This window comes from Heptranchias perlo, chromosome 2 (genome assembly GCF_035084215.1).
Source record: "Heptranchias perlo isolate sHepPer1 chromosome 2, sHepPer1.hap1, whole genome shotgun sequence".
In the NCBI taxonomy this organism is placed as follows: domain Eukaryota; kingdom Metazoa; phylum Chordata; class Chondrichthyes; order Hexanchiformes; family Hexanchidae; genus Heptranchias; species Heptranchias perlo.
The window spans coordinates 111766009-111787155 of NC_090326.1; the positions used below are offsets into that span (position 1 = coordinate 111766009).

General features: G+C 44.8%; 1 protein-coding gene across 1 annotated transcript in view; it reads right to left on the reverse strand.

Annotated features, from left to right (window-relative positions):
- blvra (biliverdin reductase A) overlaps window positions 1–20060 on the reverse strand; it is a 41734-nt gene extending 21674 nt beyond the window's left edge. The window contains exon 1 of the mRNA XM_068005794.1: window positions 19936–20060. Coding sequence (XP_067861895.1) covers window positions 19936–20054 — 119 coding nt within the window. The 5' untranslated portion in view covers window positions 20055–20060. The remainder of the gene's footprint in view (window positions 1–19935) is intronic.
- Between the last annotated feature and the right edge of the window lie 1087 nt (window positions 20061–21147).

Here is a 21147-nt window from a genome sequence, read left to right on the forward strand (position 1 = left end):
TGGACCTGTTTCTGGCTGGGGCTCAAGATCACCTTGTACAAGAGGTAGGTAACTTGGAACGTTGTTCAGGGCCAGGGGGGTGTCCTGGATTCGTTTTGATCACCTAACCAGATTTTGTTCCCCAAATTGGACTGGGTTTTTATCTGGTGGCTCTGGATGGGGTTCGGAGTGTATGTATTGCGATGCACTACTCATCACAACTGTATGGGACGGGCTCGATGGATCAGTAGGTCTTTTTCTGACCGTCATTTTTCATATGTTCGTATGTCTGTTATAAAAGCATCGTGTTTTTGCAGCACAGCCAATGGTAAAAATACACCATTTGGGTACTTGTTTCAGTGGATCTGCTATAAAACTGGAGGTCTGTGATCGGCAGGAACCCAGATCAAAGGTCAGAGGTGCAAGTACATAAATTGCATGTTCCTGAAAGTGACACTTGCTATGAAAGCTTGAATTTCTTTAAAAATAGTATGTGCTTAGAGAAAATTAATCTTAAAAAAATTAAACAAGGATTAGGGAAGGGAATAATTAAACAGGAATCCCACTCCTGATCATTATCCATGATCTGCTGCTAGATATCTCCTGTGCCTGTGTGGAGGTGAACTTTTCAGGCTGTTCCATCATGCACCACATCCTGGCCAAGGCGACAGGAGCCGGTGCTGCTCAGTAATTGCCCATTATTATTTACATTACAGTAACTGGGGTAGATTTTCATCTTTACCACCCATTAAAATTAATGGAAGGAAAATCCAGCGGTTTCTGTTAAGGGCATGCAAATCTCCCCGCCAGATGTTCTTTTCTGTGCACCATTCAGGCGCTGCTTAACACCCAGGTGGTGGGGTTGAAAATCCACCGCATTAACGCCTCACCGTGTGAGGAACTGTGTGTGTAAACCTCCGCCCCATCATTCCACGTTGGATGTCCAATGGGCCACAATGTCATGGTGTCCTGTTGGTAATTATAGAATTTTATAATAATGTAGAAAAGACCTCATACCTATTCTCAAGTTTAAATATTAGTAAATAGTAAAACAAATGGGTGGGATTAACTGCAATATGAATCATGATTTTGCAGGCCATTCAAAATGATGGTTGGTCTCTTTAACAGTGACTCCTCATTGGATTGTGTTAAGACTAACGTAGGCCTGTCAAAAGCAGTCCTTTTTCCTTCACTTAGTCCTTGTACAGCTGGTTTTCCAAACAGGTTTTCTTTCCCTCTCTTTGGGGATCTGTGTCACGTCCACTGATGCTACCCCCAAATGGCTCAGCTGAAATCAGATGTCACTGTGTCGGTAATTACAGGGGTGACCATGTGCCCTGCCACTCTATTAAAGAGCAGCAGTACACTGTACTACCTTCTTACATTGAGCAAGATTTAATTAGATAAATTTACTGATCCTGGGAGCACAGGATCGGTGAATTTACCCAAATACTTCCAGAGTCTGAGACCTCTTTTGGGCTCACAGGTGCATTTGGAATGTAACCAATAGTTCATTGCCTATTGATGGTGATTGGTAGCATTTATACCGTGGAACAAGATGGAGAAAGTGTGGCATCCCCAGTCTGCTTTTATCTTTCCGTCCAAACACTGATAAGAGAGCTATGTACAATGTACAGTCCTCTGCATCATTCTAAAACTAAACTTTAAAAAGCCCTGCAAAGCTTAGCATAAACAAACAACTTGTTCACCAGGACTGCTGGAAGAGAACTTAGAATAAACAGATGTAACCCACCAAAAATTATCAGTCTAAAATCATAATGTTCATGATGGCAACTGGAAGCTAGACTGTATTTTTGGGCAATTTGACTCCAATTTGCCATTAGAAAAAGGTGCAAGTAAATGGGTCGGAGACCTCTCAAATAGCTCGGATGAAACCAGCATGACTAAAGCTTTTGATTTCCAGCCCACACAGCTTTTATTTTCTTCTCCAGCACAGGGCAGTGTTTTTCTCTGATGACCAAACTTGGATACTGGAAAACTATGCTCAGTTACGTTTTTGTTTGTTCATTGTTCTCAATTTGGAACCTATAGCATTTCTAGCTTGTAGGCTGCATTTGCACATTATTTTGAAACAGCTCAGAATGACTCATGGAATACATTTCAATTAGGCTTTTCAGTACGACTGTGTAGAGAGTGAGTTGGAAGAGTGCAGCGTCTTTCTAAAACAAAATGAAACATTCTAAATAAAGACACGTACGTTCCTTTTTTTGGGGGTATTTATGTGTAAAGCAGAGCGATTGAGCACTGATGACATCAGCCGGGAAAACTGGAAGTTACTGGGCCAAAAGCACAAGGGAGCTGCATGAATGTGCACAATGTTAAATTGCACAATGCCTCATGCACCCTGGCTAAATGAGCCTGGCAGGCAAGTCTGCTTCATTGAATCATAGAAACGTTACAGCATGGAAGGAGGCCATTTGGCCCGTCGAGTCCATGCCGGCACTGTGTAATATCCGCACGGTGTGCGGATATTACACAGTGTGCTGAGAGTTCGGTAAGTGTGGGAGTTTAAGGGTTAATCTCTTTAAATCTAGTGCATATTGCTTCAACTGTTTAAGGTCAATTTAAAAGTTTAAATTTCTAAGTTTCTGTCAGGCTTCAGCAGAGAGCTGCTGTAGCAAGTTAATTGGTTAGCTAGATTCAACTGGTACTTGAAGGTGGGGCAGGCCTGACTCATCTGAGTCTCAACTGTAGAAATACAGGGGCCTGTCAGTGCGGATATTACACAATGTGCTGAGAGTTCGGTAAGTGTGGGAGTTTGGTGAAGTGGGGGAAGGAGGTGCTGCTTTGCCTTGCTTTTCCAAACTTTTCCTGCAGAGTGGTAGTGGACCTGAGAGTAGAAGACTGAGATTGTGGAATAAAAGCAGCAGCAGACCTGCACCAAGAGACAACTACTGTGCGACATCACAGGGACTTAACTCCTGGACCTAAGATAAATAAGAAGCAAAAAGTAATCCAAGTGGGACGTCACCAAGGAAGAGGTAAGTGATTGGCTGGTGAGTATTTTCCTGCTGAATTTGTCTAAGGTTAGAGTTTGTGGATTCTTGGGTCTCTGTTGTGTAGTGGGGGACTGCTGTTCAGCAAGGGCCCTTGAGTATACCTTTTAATTGAAGTGAAATTGGTGGGATTCATTTAATTTGAATTAATTAGTTAAAGGGTAAGTCATGTCAGGACAGCCCAGCCCCGTGTTATGCTCTTCCTGCTCTATGTGGGAAATCAGGGACCCTTCCGGTGTCCCTGACGACCATGTGTGCGGGAAATGTATCCAGCTGCAGCTACTGACAAACCGCATTGCGGCACTGAAGCTGCGGATGGATTCATTAAGGAGCATTCGCGATGCTGAGAACATCGTGGATAGCACGTTTAGTGAGATGGTCACACCGCAGGTAAAGGTTGTACAGGCAGGAAGTAATTGGGTGACCACCAGGCAGAGTAAGAGGAGCAGGCAGTGCAGGGGTCCCCTGTGGCCATCCCCCTCTCAAACAAATATACCGCTTTGGATATTGTTGAGGGGGATGACTTATCAGGGGAAGGCAGCAGCAGCCAACTTCCTGGCACCAGGGGTAGCTCTGCTGCACAGGCTGGGAGGAAAAAGAGTAGAAGAGCTATAGTGGTAGGGGATTCTATCGTAAGGGGAACAGACAGGCGTTTCTGTGGCCGTAAACGTGACTCCAGGATGGTTTGTTGCCTCCCTGGTGCCAGGGTCATGGATGTCACTGAGCGGCTACAGGGCATTCTCAAAGGGGAGGGTGAGCAGGCAGAGGTCGTGGTCCACATTGGGACCAACGACATAGGTAGGAAGGGAGATGAGGTCCTGCATCAAGAATTTAGGGAGCTAGGTAGCAGATTGAAGAGCAGGACCTCAAAGGTTGTAATCTCTGGATTACTCCCAGTGCCACGGGCTAGTGAGTATAGAAATAGGAGGATAGAACAGATGAATGCGTGGCTAAAGAGTTGGTGCAGGAGGGAGGGTTTCAGTTTCCTGGATCACTGGGCCTGCTTCTGGGGAAGGTGGGACTTGTACAAGTCGGACGGGTTGCACCTGAACCAGAGCGGGACAAATATCCTTGCGGGGAGGTTTGCTAGCACTGTTGGGGGGGGGGGGGTTTAAACTAACTTGGCAGGGGGATGGGATACAGAGTGGAGCTACAATAGGGGGTGATGTGCAGCCAAATATAGAGAAAAAAACAAGTCAGCTTGGAAGACAGGGCAAATATGTGAGGGCAAGGCTGGATGGCGTCTATTTTAATGCAAGGAGTCTTGCGAATAAGGTGGATGAACTGAAGGTGTTGATAAACACATGGGAGTATGATATTGTTGCTGTCACAGAGACATGGTTGAGGGAGGGGCAAGACTGGCAGCTCAATATTCCGGGGTACAGAATCTTCAGGCGAGACAGAGGGGGAGGTATAAGAGGAGGGGGGGGTTGCAATATTAATTAAAGAATCAATTACTGCCATAAGGAGGGATGATATATTAGCAGGTTCCTCTAATGAGGCCATATGGGTGGAGCTTAAAAACAAAAAGGGGGCAAGCACTTTGATGGGAGTGTACTATAGGCCCCCAAACAGTCAGGGGGAGATAGAGGAACAGATATGTAGGCAAATCTCAGAAAATTGTGCAAATAATAGGGTAATAATAGTGGGGGATTTCAACTTCCCCAATATTAACTGGGATACTCAGAGTGTAAAAGGCTTAGAGGGTACAAAATTCTTAATGTGCATCCAGGAGAGCTTTTTGAGCCAGCATGTAGAAAGTCCTACGAGAGGGGGCGGTACTGGACCTAATTCTAGGGAATGTGGCCGGCCAAGTGGAAGAAGTGCTAGTAGGTGAGCACTTTGGTGACAGTGACCATAATTCGGTGAGATTTAAGGTGGTCATGGAAAAGGATAGGGAGGGGCCGGAAATAAAGGTTCTAAATTGGGGGAAAGCCGATTTTAATAGGATAAGGCAGGATCTGGCCAAAATGGACTGGGATCAGCTGCTTGTAGGAAAATCCACATCGGAGCAATGGGAGTCTTTCAGAAGGGAGACTGAGACCATACAATGGCAACATGTTCCCGTAAAGGTCAAGGGTGGTTCCAAGAACTCCAGGGAACCTTGGATGTCAGGGGATATATGAGAAAGGATTAGGAAAAAAAGGAGGGCTTTTGGCAGATACAAAAGGCTAAAGGAGTACAAAAAGTGCAGGGGGATACTTAAAAAAGAAATTAGGAGATCAAGGAGGGGCCATGAAATAACACTGGCGAGCAAAATAAAGGAAAATCCTAAGATGTTTTATAAGTATATTAAGGGTAAGAGGATGACTAGGGAAAAAATAGGGCCCATTAGGTACAAAAATGGCAATCTGTGTGTGGAGCCGGCAGATGTAAGAGGGGTTCTAAATGAATTTTTTGCATCTGTTTTCACTATGGAGCAGGACGATGTAGACATAGAAATACGGCAGGGGGACTGTGATATACTCGAACATATTAACATCGAGCGGGAGGAGGTATTGGCGGTTTTAGCAGGCCTAAAAATGGATAAATCCCCAGGCCCGGACGAAATGTATCCCAGGCTACTGTGTGAGGCAAAGGAGGAGATTGCGGGGGCTCTAACACATATATTCAGAACCTCTCTGGCCACAGGGGATGTGCCAGAGGACTGGAGAACCGCTAATGTAGTACCATTATTCAAGAAGGGGAGTAGGGAAAAACCGGGGAACTACAGGCCAGTGAGCCTAACATCAGTGGTAGGAAAATTATTGGAAAAAATGGTGAAGGACAAAATTAGTCTCCACTTGGAGAAGCAAGGATTAATCAGGGATAGTCAACATGGCTTTGTCAAGGGAAGATCATGTCTGACTAATTTGATTGAATTTTTTGAGGGGGTGACTAGGCGTGTGGATGAGGGTAACGCAGTGGATGTGGTATACATGGATTTCAGTAAGGCCTTCGATAAAGTCCCCCACAGGAGACTGGTCAAGAAGGTACGAGCCCATGGAATCCAGGGTGCCTTGGCACTTTGGATACAAAACTGGCTTAGTGGCAGAAGGCAGAGGGTGATGGTCGAAGGTTGTTTTTGTGACTGGAAGCCTGTGGCCAGTGGGGTACCACAGGGATCGGTGCTGGGTCCCTTGCTGTTTGTGGTCTACATTAATGACTTGGATATGAATGTAAAAGGTATGATCAGTAAGTTCGCTGATGATACAAAAATTGGTAGGGTGGTAAATAGCGAGGAGGATAGCCTCAGTCTGCAGGACGATATAGATGGGTTGGTCAGATGGGCGGATCAGTGGCAAATGGAATTTAACCTGGAAAAGTGCGAGGTGATGCACTTTGGAGGGACTAACAAGGCAAGGGAATACACAATGAATGGGAGGACCCTAGGCAAGACAGAGGGTCAGAGGGATCTTGGTGTGCAAGTTCACAGATCCCTGAAGGCGGCGGAACAGGTAGATAAGGTGGTAAAGAAGGCATATGGGATACTTGCCTTTATTAGCCGAGGCATAGAATATAAGAGCAAGGAGGTTATGATGGAGCTGTATAAAACACTGGTTAGGCCACAGCTGGAGTACTGTGTGCAGTTCTGGTCGCCACACTACAGGAAGGATGTGATCGCTTTGGAGAGGGTGCAGAGGAGATTCACCAGGATGTTACCAGGGCTGGAGCGCTTCAGCTATGAAGAGAGACTGGGAAGATTGGGTTTGTTTTCCTTGGAGCAGAGGAGGCTGAGGGGGGACATGATTGAGGTGTACAAAATTATGAGGGGCACAGATAGGATGGATACTAAGGAGCTTTTTCCCTTCGTTGAGGGTTCTATAACAAGGGGGCATAGATTCAAGGTAAAAGGCGGGAGGTTTAGAGGGGATTTGAGAAAGAACTTTTTCACCCCGAGGGTGGTTGGAGTCTGGAACTCACTGCCTGAAAAAGGGTTGTGGAGGCAGGAACCCTCACAACATTCAAGAAGCATTTGGATGAGCACTTGAAATGCCATAGCATACAAGGCTACGGACCAAATGCTGGAATATGGGATTAGAGTAGACAGGGCTTGATGGCCGGCGCGGACACGATGGGCCGAAGAGCCTCTATCCGTACTGTATAACTCTATGACAATCCAGCTGGTCCCACCCCCCCCGACCTATCCCCGTAGTCCTGCAATTTTTTTCCTTTCAAGTACTTATCCATGTTGCTACTGCCCCCTTTATTCCATGGGCCACAATCTTGATGATAAGCCTACTGTGCGGCAGTTTATCAAACGCCTTTTGAAAGTCCGTATACACCACATCAACTGCATTGCCCTCATCTACGCTCTCTGTTACCTCATCAAAAAACTCGGTCCGGTTAGAAAAACACAAATGTCTATATCCTCTTGAAGCCTATCACTATCCTCCTCACAGTTCACTACCCTTCCAAGTTTTGTGTCACCTGCAAATCATTGATATATATTAAGAAAAGCAGTGGTCTCTGCACCGACCCCTGGGGAACACCCACTGTACACCACCCTCCAGTCCGAAAAACAACCATTCACCACTATTCTCTGTTTCCTGTCATTTAGCCAATTCTGTATCCATGGGCTCGATGTTACCAGGGCTGCGGGTTCGCGGCGGGGGGGCTATTGGGTAACGCGCCTGGCGAAATCAGTCTGCCCCCAGCGCGATCGCAGCCCAATTGGATCCACTTACCTGGTCTTCCGGGTTCCCCACTGCTGATCTGCGCGTCGGGCGGTCTGCGCATGCGCAGTAAGGTCTGTCAGCTGGAGGAGCTCTATTTAAAGGGGCAGTCCTCCACTGACAGATGCTGCAACAAATAGCAAAAATTACAGCATGGAGCAGCCCAGGGGGAAGGCTGCTCCAAGTTTAATGATGCCTCACTCCAGGTATCATTAAATGGGGTGAGGAGGAGGGGGAGGACAGAGATCTTTCCCCCCGGCGGGCGGGAGGAAGCGGCCTGCCTCTGCCACCAGGAAGGCCTGGCTCGAGGTGGCAGAGGAGGTCACCTGCACCACCAACATATCACCCACCTGCATACAGTGCAGGAGGTGCTCCAATGACCTAAGTAGGTCAGCCAAAGTGAGTACAGTTACTCATTCCCCTACACTCCATCTACCACATCATCGTCCCCACCCCACATCTCCTTCTGCACTGCCAACACTACTCTGTCACATCACCCCTCATTCCCACTCAAACCTCATCCTCATCTTACCTGCACTTACTCACCTCGCCAGTACTCATCCCGCCACTACCACTCAACCCAATCCTCATACAATCTCATGGCTCTATCTCATACTCACCCTCTCGTGCATCTCTTTCACAGTCAGCCTCACTCAACCTGCCACTACCTGTGCTGCAGCCACAGGGCATGCATCACATATGTGCAGTAGGCAGCGTAAGGCAAACGTGTCGTGTGCATGCAGGGGATGCACAAGGGTGTTTGAGGGTTTGTCATGGTTGTTACTTATATTGAATTTCTGACCAACTCACATCACATATTATATTGTCACCACTACTGTCACGTCTTTGCGAATCTTGTCTGGTTTGTGCAATAATGCCCTTTCCTGAGGATCACAATGAAGACCCACAACTGATGCCACCCATTGTGTCACTGCAGAGTGGGTGTAGGTGTATTTTCAGGGCTCTTTTGTGCAGACGACTGAGAGACGGCGGCGATGTCCCCGGTGGCACCCTGGCAGGATGCGGAGGAGCAGTTGTTGAGGGCAGTGGTGACTTTGACAGCAACAGGTAAGAAGATGGTGCTTGGGCCAACCGGGAGCAGCTCAGCATGAGGGAGGCTACAGATGTCCACGACTACATGTTGAGTGACTCTGAGCCTCCGTGTGCACTGCTGTTCAGAGAGGTCCAGGAAGCTGAGCCTCGGTCTGTGGACCCTGTGGCGAGGGTAGTGCCCTCTGCGACGCATCTCTCTCTGCGGTTGCCCTCCCTCCTGCTGTGCAGGCGGATGTGTCACAGCACTCTGTTGTGGAGCTCCACGTGTCAGAGGTGGACGGCGTGGCCAGCGAGGCTGGTGATGCTGTTCGCCCTCCGAGGAGGTCATGACTGCAGCTACGGCGGCCCCCATCCGGAAGATGTACATCTGAGGGGGTCCGCAAGGTAGGTGCATGTCTCCAGACCCCAGGGTAAGTGTGCAAGTTGGTGAATTTTCTTGTCAGGAGGAGGGTGGCGGAGGCCAAACTTTGTCCCAAGTGACAGAGTGGCCTTCTGCAATGAGTGAGGGTCTCCCCCCCCCCCCCCCCCCACCTCCCACCCCCCGACCTGTCAAATGGACCTTTGCAGCTGCCACAGGCTGACAGCTGCAACACGTCCATTTGAACTGGGAGTGTTTCCCCCAGTGTGGGAAACAGTCCAGTTGTCTATAAAATCCCACCCCTCCTCACATATTCCCTTAATCAGGTCAGTTAATGACCTGAAATAGCTAAGTAAATATTGTTAAGTGGCACCCCGCTGGCTTTAATTGCCTGCGGGAGTCCCACATGCGGGGGCTGCGCGCGTACGTCGGCGCGTCTGTGGGGAACTCGGAAGTGGGCAAGTTGGAGCCGGGCTCCCGACCCGCTCCGGGATTCCCCGATTTTCGGAGCCCCCCCCCACCAGGAATGCACCCGATAGTGGGTGCTAAAATTAAGCCCTATGTTGCTATTGCCCCCTTTATTCCATGGGTCACAATCTTAATAGCAAGCCTACCATGTGGCACTTTATCAAACGCTTTTTAAAAATCCATATACACCACATCAACTGCATTGCCCACATCGACCCTCTCTGTTACCTCATCAAAAAACTCTATCAAGTTGGTTAAACACGACTTGCCTTTAACAAATCTGTGCTGGCTTTCACTAATCAATCCACACTCATCCAAGTGACTGTTCATTCTGTTCTGGATGATCGTTTCTAAAAGTTTCCCCACCACTGAGGTTAAACTGACTGGCCTTTAGTTGCTGGGTTTATCCTTACACCCTTTTTGAACAAAGGTGTAACATTTGCAATTCTCCAGTCCTGTGGCACCACCTCCATATCTATGGATGTTTGGAAGATTATGGCCAGTACCTCTGCAATTTCCACCCTTACTTCCCTCAGCAACCTAGGATGCATCCCATCTGGACCAGGAGACTTATCTACTTTAAGTACAACTAGCCTTTCTAGTACCTCCTCTTTATCAATTTTTAGCCCATCCAGTATCTCAACTATATCTTCCTTTACTGAGACTGTGTCAGCATCTTCTTCCTTGGTAAAGACAGATGCAAAGTACTCATTTAGTACCTCGGCGATCCCCTCTGCCTCCGTGAGTATATCTCCTTTTTGGTCCCTGATCGGCTCTACCCCTCCTCTTACCCGTTTACTGTTTATATGCCTATTGAAGACTTTTGGATTCCCTTTTATGTTTGCCGCCAGTCTATTCTCATACTCTCTCTTTGCCCCTCTTATTTCCTTTTTCACTTCCGCTCTGAACTTTCTATATTCTGCCTGGTTCGCTCGTGTTGTCAACCTGACATCTGTCATACGCCACTTTTTTCTGCTTCATCTTACTCTCTATCTCATTTGTCATCCAGGGAGTTATGGCTTTTGTTGCCCTACCTTTCTCCCTCATGGGAATGTACCTAGACTGTACCCGAACCATCTCTTCCTTAAAGGCCGCCCATTGTTAAATTACAGTTTTGCCTGCCAATCTTTGATTCCAATTTACCCAGGCCAGATCTGTTCCCATTCCTCCAATTGAGTATTTTTACTTTAGAGTGGTTCATGTCCTTTTCCATAGCTATTCCAAACCTTATGATACTATGATCACTGTTCCCTAAATGTTCCCCCACTGACACTTGCTCCACTTGGCCCGCCTCATTGCCCAGAACCAAGTCCAGCAATGCCTCCTTCCTCATTGGGCCGGAAACGTACTGGTCAAGAAAGTTCTCCTGAACACACTTCAAAAATTCCTCCCCGTCTTTGCCCCTTATATTATTACTATCCCAGTCTATATTAGGATAGTTGAAGTCTCCCAATAGTGTTGTCTTCTATCCAATTTGTTTTTTGAGTGGGCTGCCTGGAAATTTCCACAATGTAAACTGGACACTCAAAGTCTAATTTTTAGGAGCAATGATTTTTCCACTTCTGTGCCTTATGACGTGGAGATATTAAATATTGTGGCTATTAAGGGTTTTGATTATTTTCATTGTCAGAAGAGGAAAATTTAGAACTCAAGCTTTGAACTCTTCTTCTCTCCCATTCTTATCAGGTTTAGGACTTGCAAAAGGTGAACCTTAGCTGAGCATGAAAATTGAGAAATAAGCCTTCAGTTAAAAGTGCAACTAGTGTGTTTCTGCTATTGTGCAATAATTAGAAAAAATTTAAAACTAAAATGACAAAGCAGCACTTCACTTTGTAAATCAAACATCCAGTTAGTAATAGAACATTCATCTATTAATTCACTGTGCTCAGCAGTGCAGTTGTTTTTCCTAATTGAATGGAGCAGCTGAAAACAAATTAAATGCAATCTTTTCCAAGGTATCTGGGGATTTACAATCAGCAAAAATATAACCCATATAAATTTACACTATTACCTTTGGGTTCAACATAAAAATTCCACAAAAAGCCAAATATAGCTGGTTTTGTGTCATTTTGTGCAGGTCCCTGATGTAATGCATTCTGATTACCAGCTGGATTTTCTAAGTGGAGGCAAAATTTTATTTAGTATTTTAATGGCTATGCAACAAATTTTACTCACTGTGGTGACTATTTTCCCCAGATACCACTGGTCTGTAACATGAAGTTATGTTCCCATGAGTTGAGTGTTCCATTTCTAGGGGCGGGGGGGAAGAGGAGGGTGAGGAACAATGAATGCATTGCATCACTGGAATCCTGTCTCACCATGGACAGTACTCCAGGCAGTAGAGGTGATGAGATATCCCCAATTAATGTGTGGAAGGAACAAGGCAAACTTATCATTGGCAACATTTTTTCTCCTTGTGTCAGTTTGGCTCAGTGGTAGCACTCTCACCTCTGAGTCAGAGGTCGTACACTCAAACCTCATTCCAGGATTTGAGCAGTTGAGTGCAATACTAAGGGAGTGCTGCTTTGTTGGTGGTGTTGTCTTTCAGATGAGCCATTAAACAGAGGCCCCATCTGCCTCTTTTGGTTCGCCACAAAAGATCACACGACACTATTTGAAGAGGAGCAGGGGAGTTCGCTTGATGTTCTGGCCAACACTTATCCCTCAACCAATAGCACCAAAAACTGATTAAATGGTCATTTATCTCACTGTTGCTGTGGGATCTTGCTGTGTGCAAGTTGGTTAGTGCACTGCCCACAAAACAATGACTATACACTTCAAACTTAATCCATTGATTGTAAACTGTTTTGGGATGTTGAGGTCATGAAAGGCACGCTATAAATGCAAGTTTTTTTTCTTTTGTTTATTCAGTGACGTAAGAGTGCAGCCAGAGACAACTATAACAGGGACAAGTGTCTCGCAAAAAAATGGACTCTGGTGACTACTGGGAGCACAAAAAGACTTGCATTATATTGTAGCAAGTCACATTGTGAACAGCCTAATGCATGTTCAGCAAGTGATGAAGAACTACATTTAAACTTCTGTGTAAAGATGGACAGTTCCGGGAAACAACACTGTCTCAGACAGAGTCTGACAGGCGAGAGAGGCAGTAGGGGTAATTTTAACTTTGGGCAATATTGAATTGGCCAGCTGTTATACACCCCGCCCGATTTCAAAAGAAAGGGGTGTATAATGGGCGGCCAATTCAATATCGTCCAAAGTTAAAATGATCTCCAGTGTACAGAATGTTGAGGGACAGCTGCAGCAGTTCGTGTTTATGACATAAACATGGAGGCCTGGCTCAAACACCAGGGACTTTTGTAGTACTGCTTCAGTCACACATCTTGTAGTAGAACCTGGCTTGGAGGTCATCAACAACAAATCCAAATGTCTGCAAGGCTTTACACTTCAGTGGGTTCAGGAGGAGGAAATGGGATTTCTGTTTTGGAGAGTCCACACCCAGAAGATTAACTCCTCTGTTCTCTCCACAGATGCTGCCTGACCTGTTGAGTATTTCCAGAATTTTCTGTTTGGGTTTTCTCTGCTCTCTGTCAAATGGCTACAACATTCCATCAGTGGGTTGTTAGATGTTTTGTAGAATACTGAAGTTATCAACAGCAACAAATAAGACTGCGCTTTCTTGGGATTTTGCCCTCGGGTACCAGCTTTTCCAATGTTTCACATCTTATTTGTCCTATTACAGATTAAATGTCATCGCGAACCCAAGCAGCAGATTGTTGTAACTGAATAAAATCTGTAACCCTTTGGAGTAGATGTAGATGTGCGACATCACAGTTCATTTTCCAAGATGTGTTCATTGATTTGGTCTTCTCACATTGCAGACAGTATATCATTTGTCTGCTTACCAACCAGTTCCGCCTATAAAACCTGATAGTGACCACACAAATCAGTAAAATCAGGTGGTGGATCAGTACTACCACCAACCTGTCCCTTTCCCCAATGGCATCTCCCTACCTCTGCCACCCAGAACAAAGAGACAATTGTACAGCTGGAAAAAGTGCACATTTACTACCACAATGTACTGATACTAACCGCCGTAATATGACTCCGGGCTCATAGAATTCTCAAAAGAGGAATCACACTTGTTATGTCTTATTTTTCCTCTCCTTTGTAGTCTACTAAAGCTGCTAATCAGATTCCAGGAGTTCTCATCTTGCAGCTGGAAAATACTAGAAAATGTTCAGCTGCTTCAGAGAACAGCTGAGGGGACAGACTGGTTGGGTAACAATCCATCACATATTAAAGTATCACCGGAGGGAGTACCTAATAGTGCCTGATGGTACGCAACGAGTTTGAAGCCAATCAGAACGCTATTTTCAAAGACTGAATTGAATAAACAATCAGCTCTGTTTGCCCCTCAGGCTGAGAAAGGGTGTCAGTTATTTTAAATGGAAGGCTTGTGAAGGTTTATGGAATGATAGAGAGATGTAGATAGAGACAGACAGACAGACAGGCTTCAATTGGCCTGACAGTCAGTGAATTGTGACTCAAAACAGTTTTTAAACAAAGGTGTCACTACACCTGGGATCAGTATATTAAAAAAAAAGGAACCAAACCATACACATTAGCTGCTGTAGAATTTTATGATTGCAAGATATATATACACTTGAGGAAGGCCTTTTGGTCCATCCTATAATTTACAGAGCCCACTAACAGAACCAAACTGTTTCTTAAACAATCCCAGGTTTTTTGCCCCCACTGATCTATCCAGAAATCTGTTCCATGTGTTCATTACTCTGTGTGAAGAACTTCCTGACATCATTCCTAAATTTGCCTTTTGCTAGCTTCAACCTGTACCCCCTTGTCAAATTGAAGTTGTGTTCCAGATTTTCCTTTTCTGTATCATTTGCTATCTTAATAGTTGATCCCTCTGCTCACCCCATCCAACGACTTTTCAATATTTTGAAAGACCCAAAGTGTTGAGTTTTGGGGAAAGGTAAAGCTTGTCTTAAAAAGCACCTAATGAAATAATGGCAAACTACTATCTTTATGGCATCCACAGTTTGTGGTGTGGGCACTTCAGGGACTCAAGCAAACTGGCTGAGGGTGACAGGCGGGGGAAGGGAAAATACAGGGGTTTGTAGGTAGTTTGATGGGAAAGAAGGTGGTTTGTGATGGGAGTGAGCAGGTGGTAAGAGGAGAAATCGGTAGTGGGAAGATGAAGGGGCAGGGGCACGATGGGAATGAAAGGGTGGGGGCAGCATGAGTGATTGCAAGAGGAGATAGGAAGGGAGCTTTGGAGGGCCACAATCCCCCCTGCAACCCCACCATGAATGCAGTCATATGTCATTGCTGACTCCTTTCCCAGTCATACCATGCCATGTCTCCCACCACCTCCCACATGAAAGGAAAGAAGAAAAGAAAAAGTCAAGGAACCAGCAGAGAATAGAGAGAGAAGCAAAAAGAGTAAAGCGAGGGAAACAGAAACAGAAGAGGAGAGACAGAAAGAAACAGCAACACAAAGACATCAGAGACAGATAAAAGAGTGAGCATATTCTCCAACTTATTGTGTGCAATGCCACAACTAAAAATCTTATATCAATGAGCATTTCCTGTCAACTGTTCCATTATAAATTCCTATGTTCACATTTATAATGGAAACTACCTATGTAAACTTATGACAGTGTAATTACAGTATCCTGCCAGTGTAACACTGTACTGTCTCAGTGTGCATCTCCCCGCTACTCAGCCTGCACAAGAAGAAATTTCTAGGCTCCTTCACTTGTCACCATTACACTCAATTACACTAGTATAATGCTCTCCTTGCTGATTTTCTATTCTCTACCCTCCATAAACTTCAACTTGTTTAAAAGTCACTTTTATCCTCTTCAGCATCAAGACCTGCTCACCCATCACCTTCAAGCTGACCTACTTTGTTTATCTGCTCCTACCACTTTACATTTAAAATTCTTACTCTTGTCTTCAAATATCTCCACAGCCTTGCTCCACCCTACTCTAACTCTATATCCCCATGTCTGCATTCCTCCTCTCTTTTTTTATTCACCTTTATTAATTTCTCTTTTTACTCTTCAATTGTTCTGTCTCAGCATTAATCTCATTTTGGAATTATAGAATCATAGAATGGTTACAGCATGGAAGGAGGCCATTTGGCCCATCCAGTTCGTGCCAGCTTTCTGCATGAGCAATCCAGCCAGTCCCACTTGCTCGCCCTTTCCCCATAGCCCTGCAAATTTTTTCCCTACAAGTACTTATCCAATTCCCTTTTGAAGGCCACGATTGAATTGCCTCCATCACCCAATCAGGCAATGTATTCCAGATCAGAACCACTCGCTGTGTAAAAAAGTTTTCTTCATGTCACTTTTGGTTCTTTTGCAATCACCATAACTCTATGTCCTCTGGTTCTTGACCCTTCCGCTAATGGGAACAGTTTCTCTCCATCTACTCTGTCTTTTTTCTTATTCATTCATGGGATGTGGGCGTCGCTGGCGAGGCCGGCATTTATTGCCCATCCCTAATTGCCCTTGAGAAGGTGGTGGTGAGCCGCCTTCTTGAACCGCTACAGTCCGTGTGGTGAAGGTTCTCCCACAGTGCTGTTTGGAAGGGAGTTCCAGGATTTTGACCCAGCGACGATGAAGGAACGGCGATATATTTCCAAGTCGGGATGGTGTGTGACTTGAAGGAGAACGATCAGGTGGTGTTGTTCCCATGTGCCTGCTGCTCTTGTCCTTCTAGGTGGAAGAGGTCGTGGGTTTGGGAGGTGATGTCGAAGAAGCCTTGGCGAGTTGCTGCAGTGCATCCTGTGGATGGTACACACTGCAGCCACAGTGCGCCGGTGGTGAAGGGAGTGAATGTTTAGGGTGGTGGATGGGGTGCCAATCAAGTGGGCTGCTTTGTCCTGGATGGTGTCAAGCTTCTTGAGTGTTGTTGGAGCTGCACTCATCCAGGCAAGTGGAGAGTATTCCATCACACTCCTGACTTGTGCCTTGGAGATGGTGGAAAGGCTTTGGGGAGTCAGGAGGTGAGTCACTCGCCACAGAATACCCAGCCTCTGACCTGCTCTTGTAGCCATAGTATTTATATGGCTGGTCCAGTTAAGTTTCTGGTCAATGGTGACCCCCAGGATGTTGATGGTGGGGGATTCAGCGATGGTAATGCCGTTGAATGTCTAGGCCCTTCATGATTTTGAATACCTCTATCAAATCTCCTCTCAAACTTCTCTGCTCTAAGGAAAGCAACCCTAGCTTCTCCAGTCTATCCATGTAACTAAAGTCCCTCATCCCTGGAACCATTCTAGTAAATCTTTTCTGCACCCTCTCTAAGGCCTTCACATCCTTCCTAAAGTGCGGTCCCCAAAATTGGACACAATATTCCAGCTGTGGCCGAACCAGTGTTTTATAAAGGCTCATCATAACTTCCTTGCTTTTGTACTCTAGGCTTCTATTTATAAAGCCCAGGATCTTATATGCTTTTTTAACTGCTTTCTCAACCTGCCATGCCACCTTCAACGATTTGCGCACATATACCCCCAGGTCTCTCTGTTCCTGCATCCTTTTAGAATTGTACCCTTTAGTTTATATTGCCTCTCCTTGCACCAAAATGTATCACTTCACACTTCTCTGCGTTAAATTTCATCTGCCGCGTGTCCGTCCATTTCACCAGCCTGTCTATGTCCTCTTGAAGTCTATCACTATCCTCCTCACTGTTCACGATACTCCCAAGTTTTGTGTGATCTCTCTCTGGTTCTGAGAATTGGGATTAAGAAAAACAGAAATAAAAGTTCTCATGATGGCTCACCTAGGGGATAACAAAACTACACAGATCAGGAAGGTCCCAGACTCAATTCACAGTCTGTGCAGAGACAGCTGATCTCAGCTAGGGGGCAGTGGGAAGCTACAATTGGTTTCAGCATCCCTGTATTTTTTTTGGGGCAGAGGGAGGACAGAGAATCTTCCAGGTTCTCCACTTCTATTCAGTGACCCCTGCTGGAAGTACATGTCTACGGAAGGCAGGAGAGGAAAGGAGTATCCTCAGCTGTGATGTCCTCCTAGTCAAATAGCCTACCAACTCTCGCTATTAAGGCTCAATCATCAAAGCAGAGACTTGGGTAAGATACAAGAGGGTGTCTGTCATCTGTGAAACCATATCCTGGGCAAAGGGTCAAGCCTTCAGGGAAAGAGGGGGCAGGAGAAATTGATAAAGAAAATTGATCAGAAAAGCAAAAAAAAAGGAAAATAAAAGCATAACCATCACTAGTTGTTGCAAAAAGCGTATCTGTTGTTTACAATAATACTGCAGTTGAAAAACAGATGGTTTCAACTGTCATTTAAACTGGGCTGTTATACAGGAAATGTGTTCTGTCAATTTATTCTGTCTGATATTCACAAAATAAAGATTTACTGCTATCATTATAAAGGTATCTTCCCTAGAAAATCAACAGAAATTTCTAAGAAAGTTACATTTAAAATGACTGCAGTGAATCTTTGTCAATGTCAGGATCCAGTATAAATCCAGACTGATTTCCTACATAACAACCCAGTTCGAAGGACAGTTTATTGCTTCATCATATAATGGAAGTCATAGAAAACGGTGATTGGGCAGGAGGCAGCATACATTTGCTATACATAAGAACCCCAAAAATCCACAGCAGGGATACAACCTGACGTAAGTACTGGGATGTGCCCACCCGGGTCCTCTGCCACTGACAAAGCCAAAGTTTGCAAGGCCAGAGGGAGGTCCCTTCATTTAAATGCGACATCCTTACAAAGGGGTTGGCTGGGGGCACCATTGCATTTTTCAGGGGGGTGGGAGGATTTAGAAATGCATAGGTTAATCAATGACCGCCAGCATGGATTTGTTGAAGGCAAATTAAGTTTGATAAATTTAATAAAATCTTTTGAAGAAGTGACTGTTTGAATAGATAAAGAGGATGCAGTAGATGTAGATTATTTGGATTTTCAGAAAGCATTCGATAAGGTGTCTCATGAGAGGCTTGTTATAAAAAATTAAGGTATATAAGAGAAAATATAGTAGTATGGATAGAAAGTTGGTTAATGGACAGGAAATGAAGAGTTAGGGCAGATAGGCGTTGTTCTGACTGGAGAAGGCTTAGAATTGGTGTTAACCAGGGATCAGTGCTAGATCTATTTTTATTCTTGAGTATTTATAGATGATTTGCACTTGGGCAAAGGGAACACAAAATTTATTGACAACTCAAAACTAGGTGGCTTGGCAAATGGTGAAAAGGATTGTGAAAGACTTCAGGAAGACATTGATGGGTTAGCGGAATGGGTAAACAGATATCAGATGCAATTTAATATGGATGGTGTGAGGGAATATATTTTGGGAGAATTTAATATGGATGATGTGAGGGACTATATTTTGGGAGAATTTAATATGGATGATGTGAGGGACTATATTTTGGGAGAATTTAATATGGATGGTGTGAGGGAATATATTTTGGGAGAATTTTATATGGATGGTGTGAGGGAATATATTTTGGGAGAATTTAATATGGATGGTGTGAGGGAATATATTTTGGGAGAATTTAATATGGATGCTGTGAGGGAATATATTTTGGGAGAATTTAATAAGGATGCTGTGAGGGAATATATTTTGGAAGAAAAAAATACAAGGAAATAGTAAGACACTGAAAGGTGTGATGAATAGATGAATAGTAGATAAATCCAAAAAAGGCCAATAAGAGTTTATAAATAGGTGCATACAATACAAAAGTAAAGAAGTAATGATGAATTTATACAAACAGGTTGCAGTAAGGAGCTATGAAAGGCAGGTCTTTAGTGCTTGGAGGCACATCTGGGTAGAAGAGGCTGCACAGTGGAGTGGAAGCAACTGACCCTCCCCCACTCTCCCCAAACAAACTGAACCCCCCCCACCCCCCCATGACCCTATTTGAAAGAGGGTGGTTTCTACTTTCAAAAATGTACCCCAAATTTTCAGGAGCCCAGGTACCAATCCCAGCCTGGACCCCCAGAGGTCTTACTTGCACTAGAACTGGAGGCCGGTATGCCTCCTATCCCTTGACGTACCGGCCTCCGATTTTATGCTGGGTCCCCTGTAGGCCAAGGGCACAGGAACTCTCGGCTCAGAGTTCACGCCCACGGTCCTGACCCATCTTACAGGCATTCTAGTAAGGGGTCGACAGAGCCCCTTACTAGGCTCCACAAGAACTCCCAGAAGAGACCGACCTTCTGCAACTGGCCGGGTCTCTGCTGTTTCCCCGGAAGGGTTCTGCCATTCTCCTGTCATAATTGTGGCAGGAGACTGACGGAATCTACAAAGCATTTTGACCCCAAAGCTTTTCACCAAATCAGACCGAAAATTATTCCAATTTACCCAAAATTCGCCACAATCCTATGCCACGGGATGGTAGTTGGCTCTGTGCATGGTGGTAAACATTTCTTACCTGGAGACAAAGCCCATGAGTTTAAGTTTTTCTACGGCACTGGATGGCAGTGGGTTCAGCAGATCATGGATCCGAACTCTGCCAGCAACACCAATCCCAACAACAACAACGCCCAACATTTTAATGTACTGTAAATAAGCACAAAAATGTAATCAGTACAGTAATATTCAATTTGTGTTCTCTTTACACCAAGTATTTTGCCGTCAATCAAGAAAATTTAAAACCTGTGATATGAGTCACTTCAACCCAGCTGCTGTTTAACAGCAAAAGATTGCAAATATATGTAAATTAGATTAACCAGTACTTACAATTATGTTAAGTACAATTGTTGTAACATCACTTGTTATATATTTACATGAAGTTAGCCATTTTACATTTCTTTATTGAATTGGATTGAAGAGTTATGAAAGGGGTTTAAGAGTTGGAGAAAGCAACAGACTGCTATAGTCACTGGCACCCCTACCTAAATCACTGAGCTGTTTCCCCCTTATTGTACAATTTGGGAGAAGCGATGGTCTTATTAAAATTGGCTGGCACAGCATTCCACTGTTCCAAGCCACCCAACCATGCAATGACAGTGTGAAACTGAGGCTGCAGAGGGTCCATGGCACAACTACACATGCAGGCCATGTTCTAGACCAAATGTGATCTTTTCCCCAATCATTTTAATACAGGCAAGAAGCGCTAACTGTGGTACACAGAAGAAAGGCCCATTACAGATGTACTTTTGCCACTGATAAATTCAGCTGTTCTAGCTTGCATTCGAACTATTCAAAATAGATGAAAGTGCCATATATCCAGAATTTTTATCTTCGAGGGCTACATAAATTCAGACAATGGAGTCTCAGAGGCCAAATATAAACTTTAAATCCATATTTCCATTAATTTACATATATCTCAAGTTGCTGATACTAACAGATCTTATGGCTCTGATTTAGGACATGCACTTCAATGAGGCAACACTAAGAACAACCCTTTCTAAACTTCCAGCCCCACTCTATCAATGTGACTTTGTATCCAAAGTAAAGCACAGGAAGTTCTTGAATGTTCGATTCTCGAATGCCTCGGTGTGTCTGAATGATTGACAGATGCACATAATTAGTTGAAAATGGCTGAGCAGTAAAAGACATTTTTAAGCTCTGAAGTCTTTTCTCATTTGTTACTGTCTGGTAATAAAAGCGATGTGGTGTCGGAACTAGAAGAAACTCACTC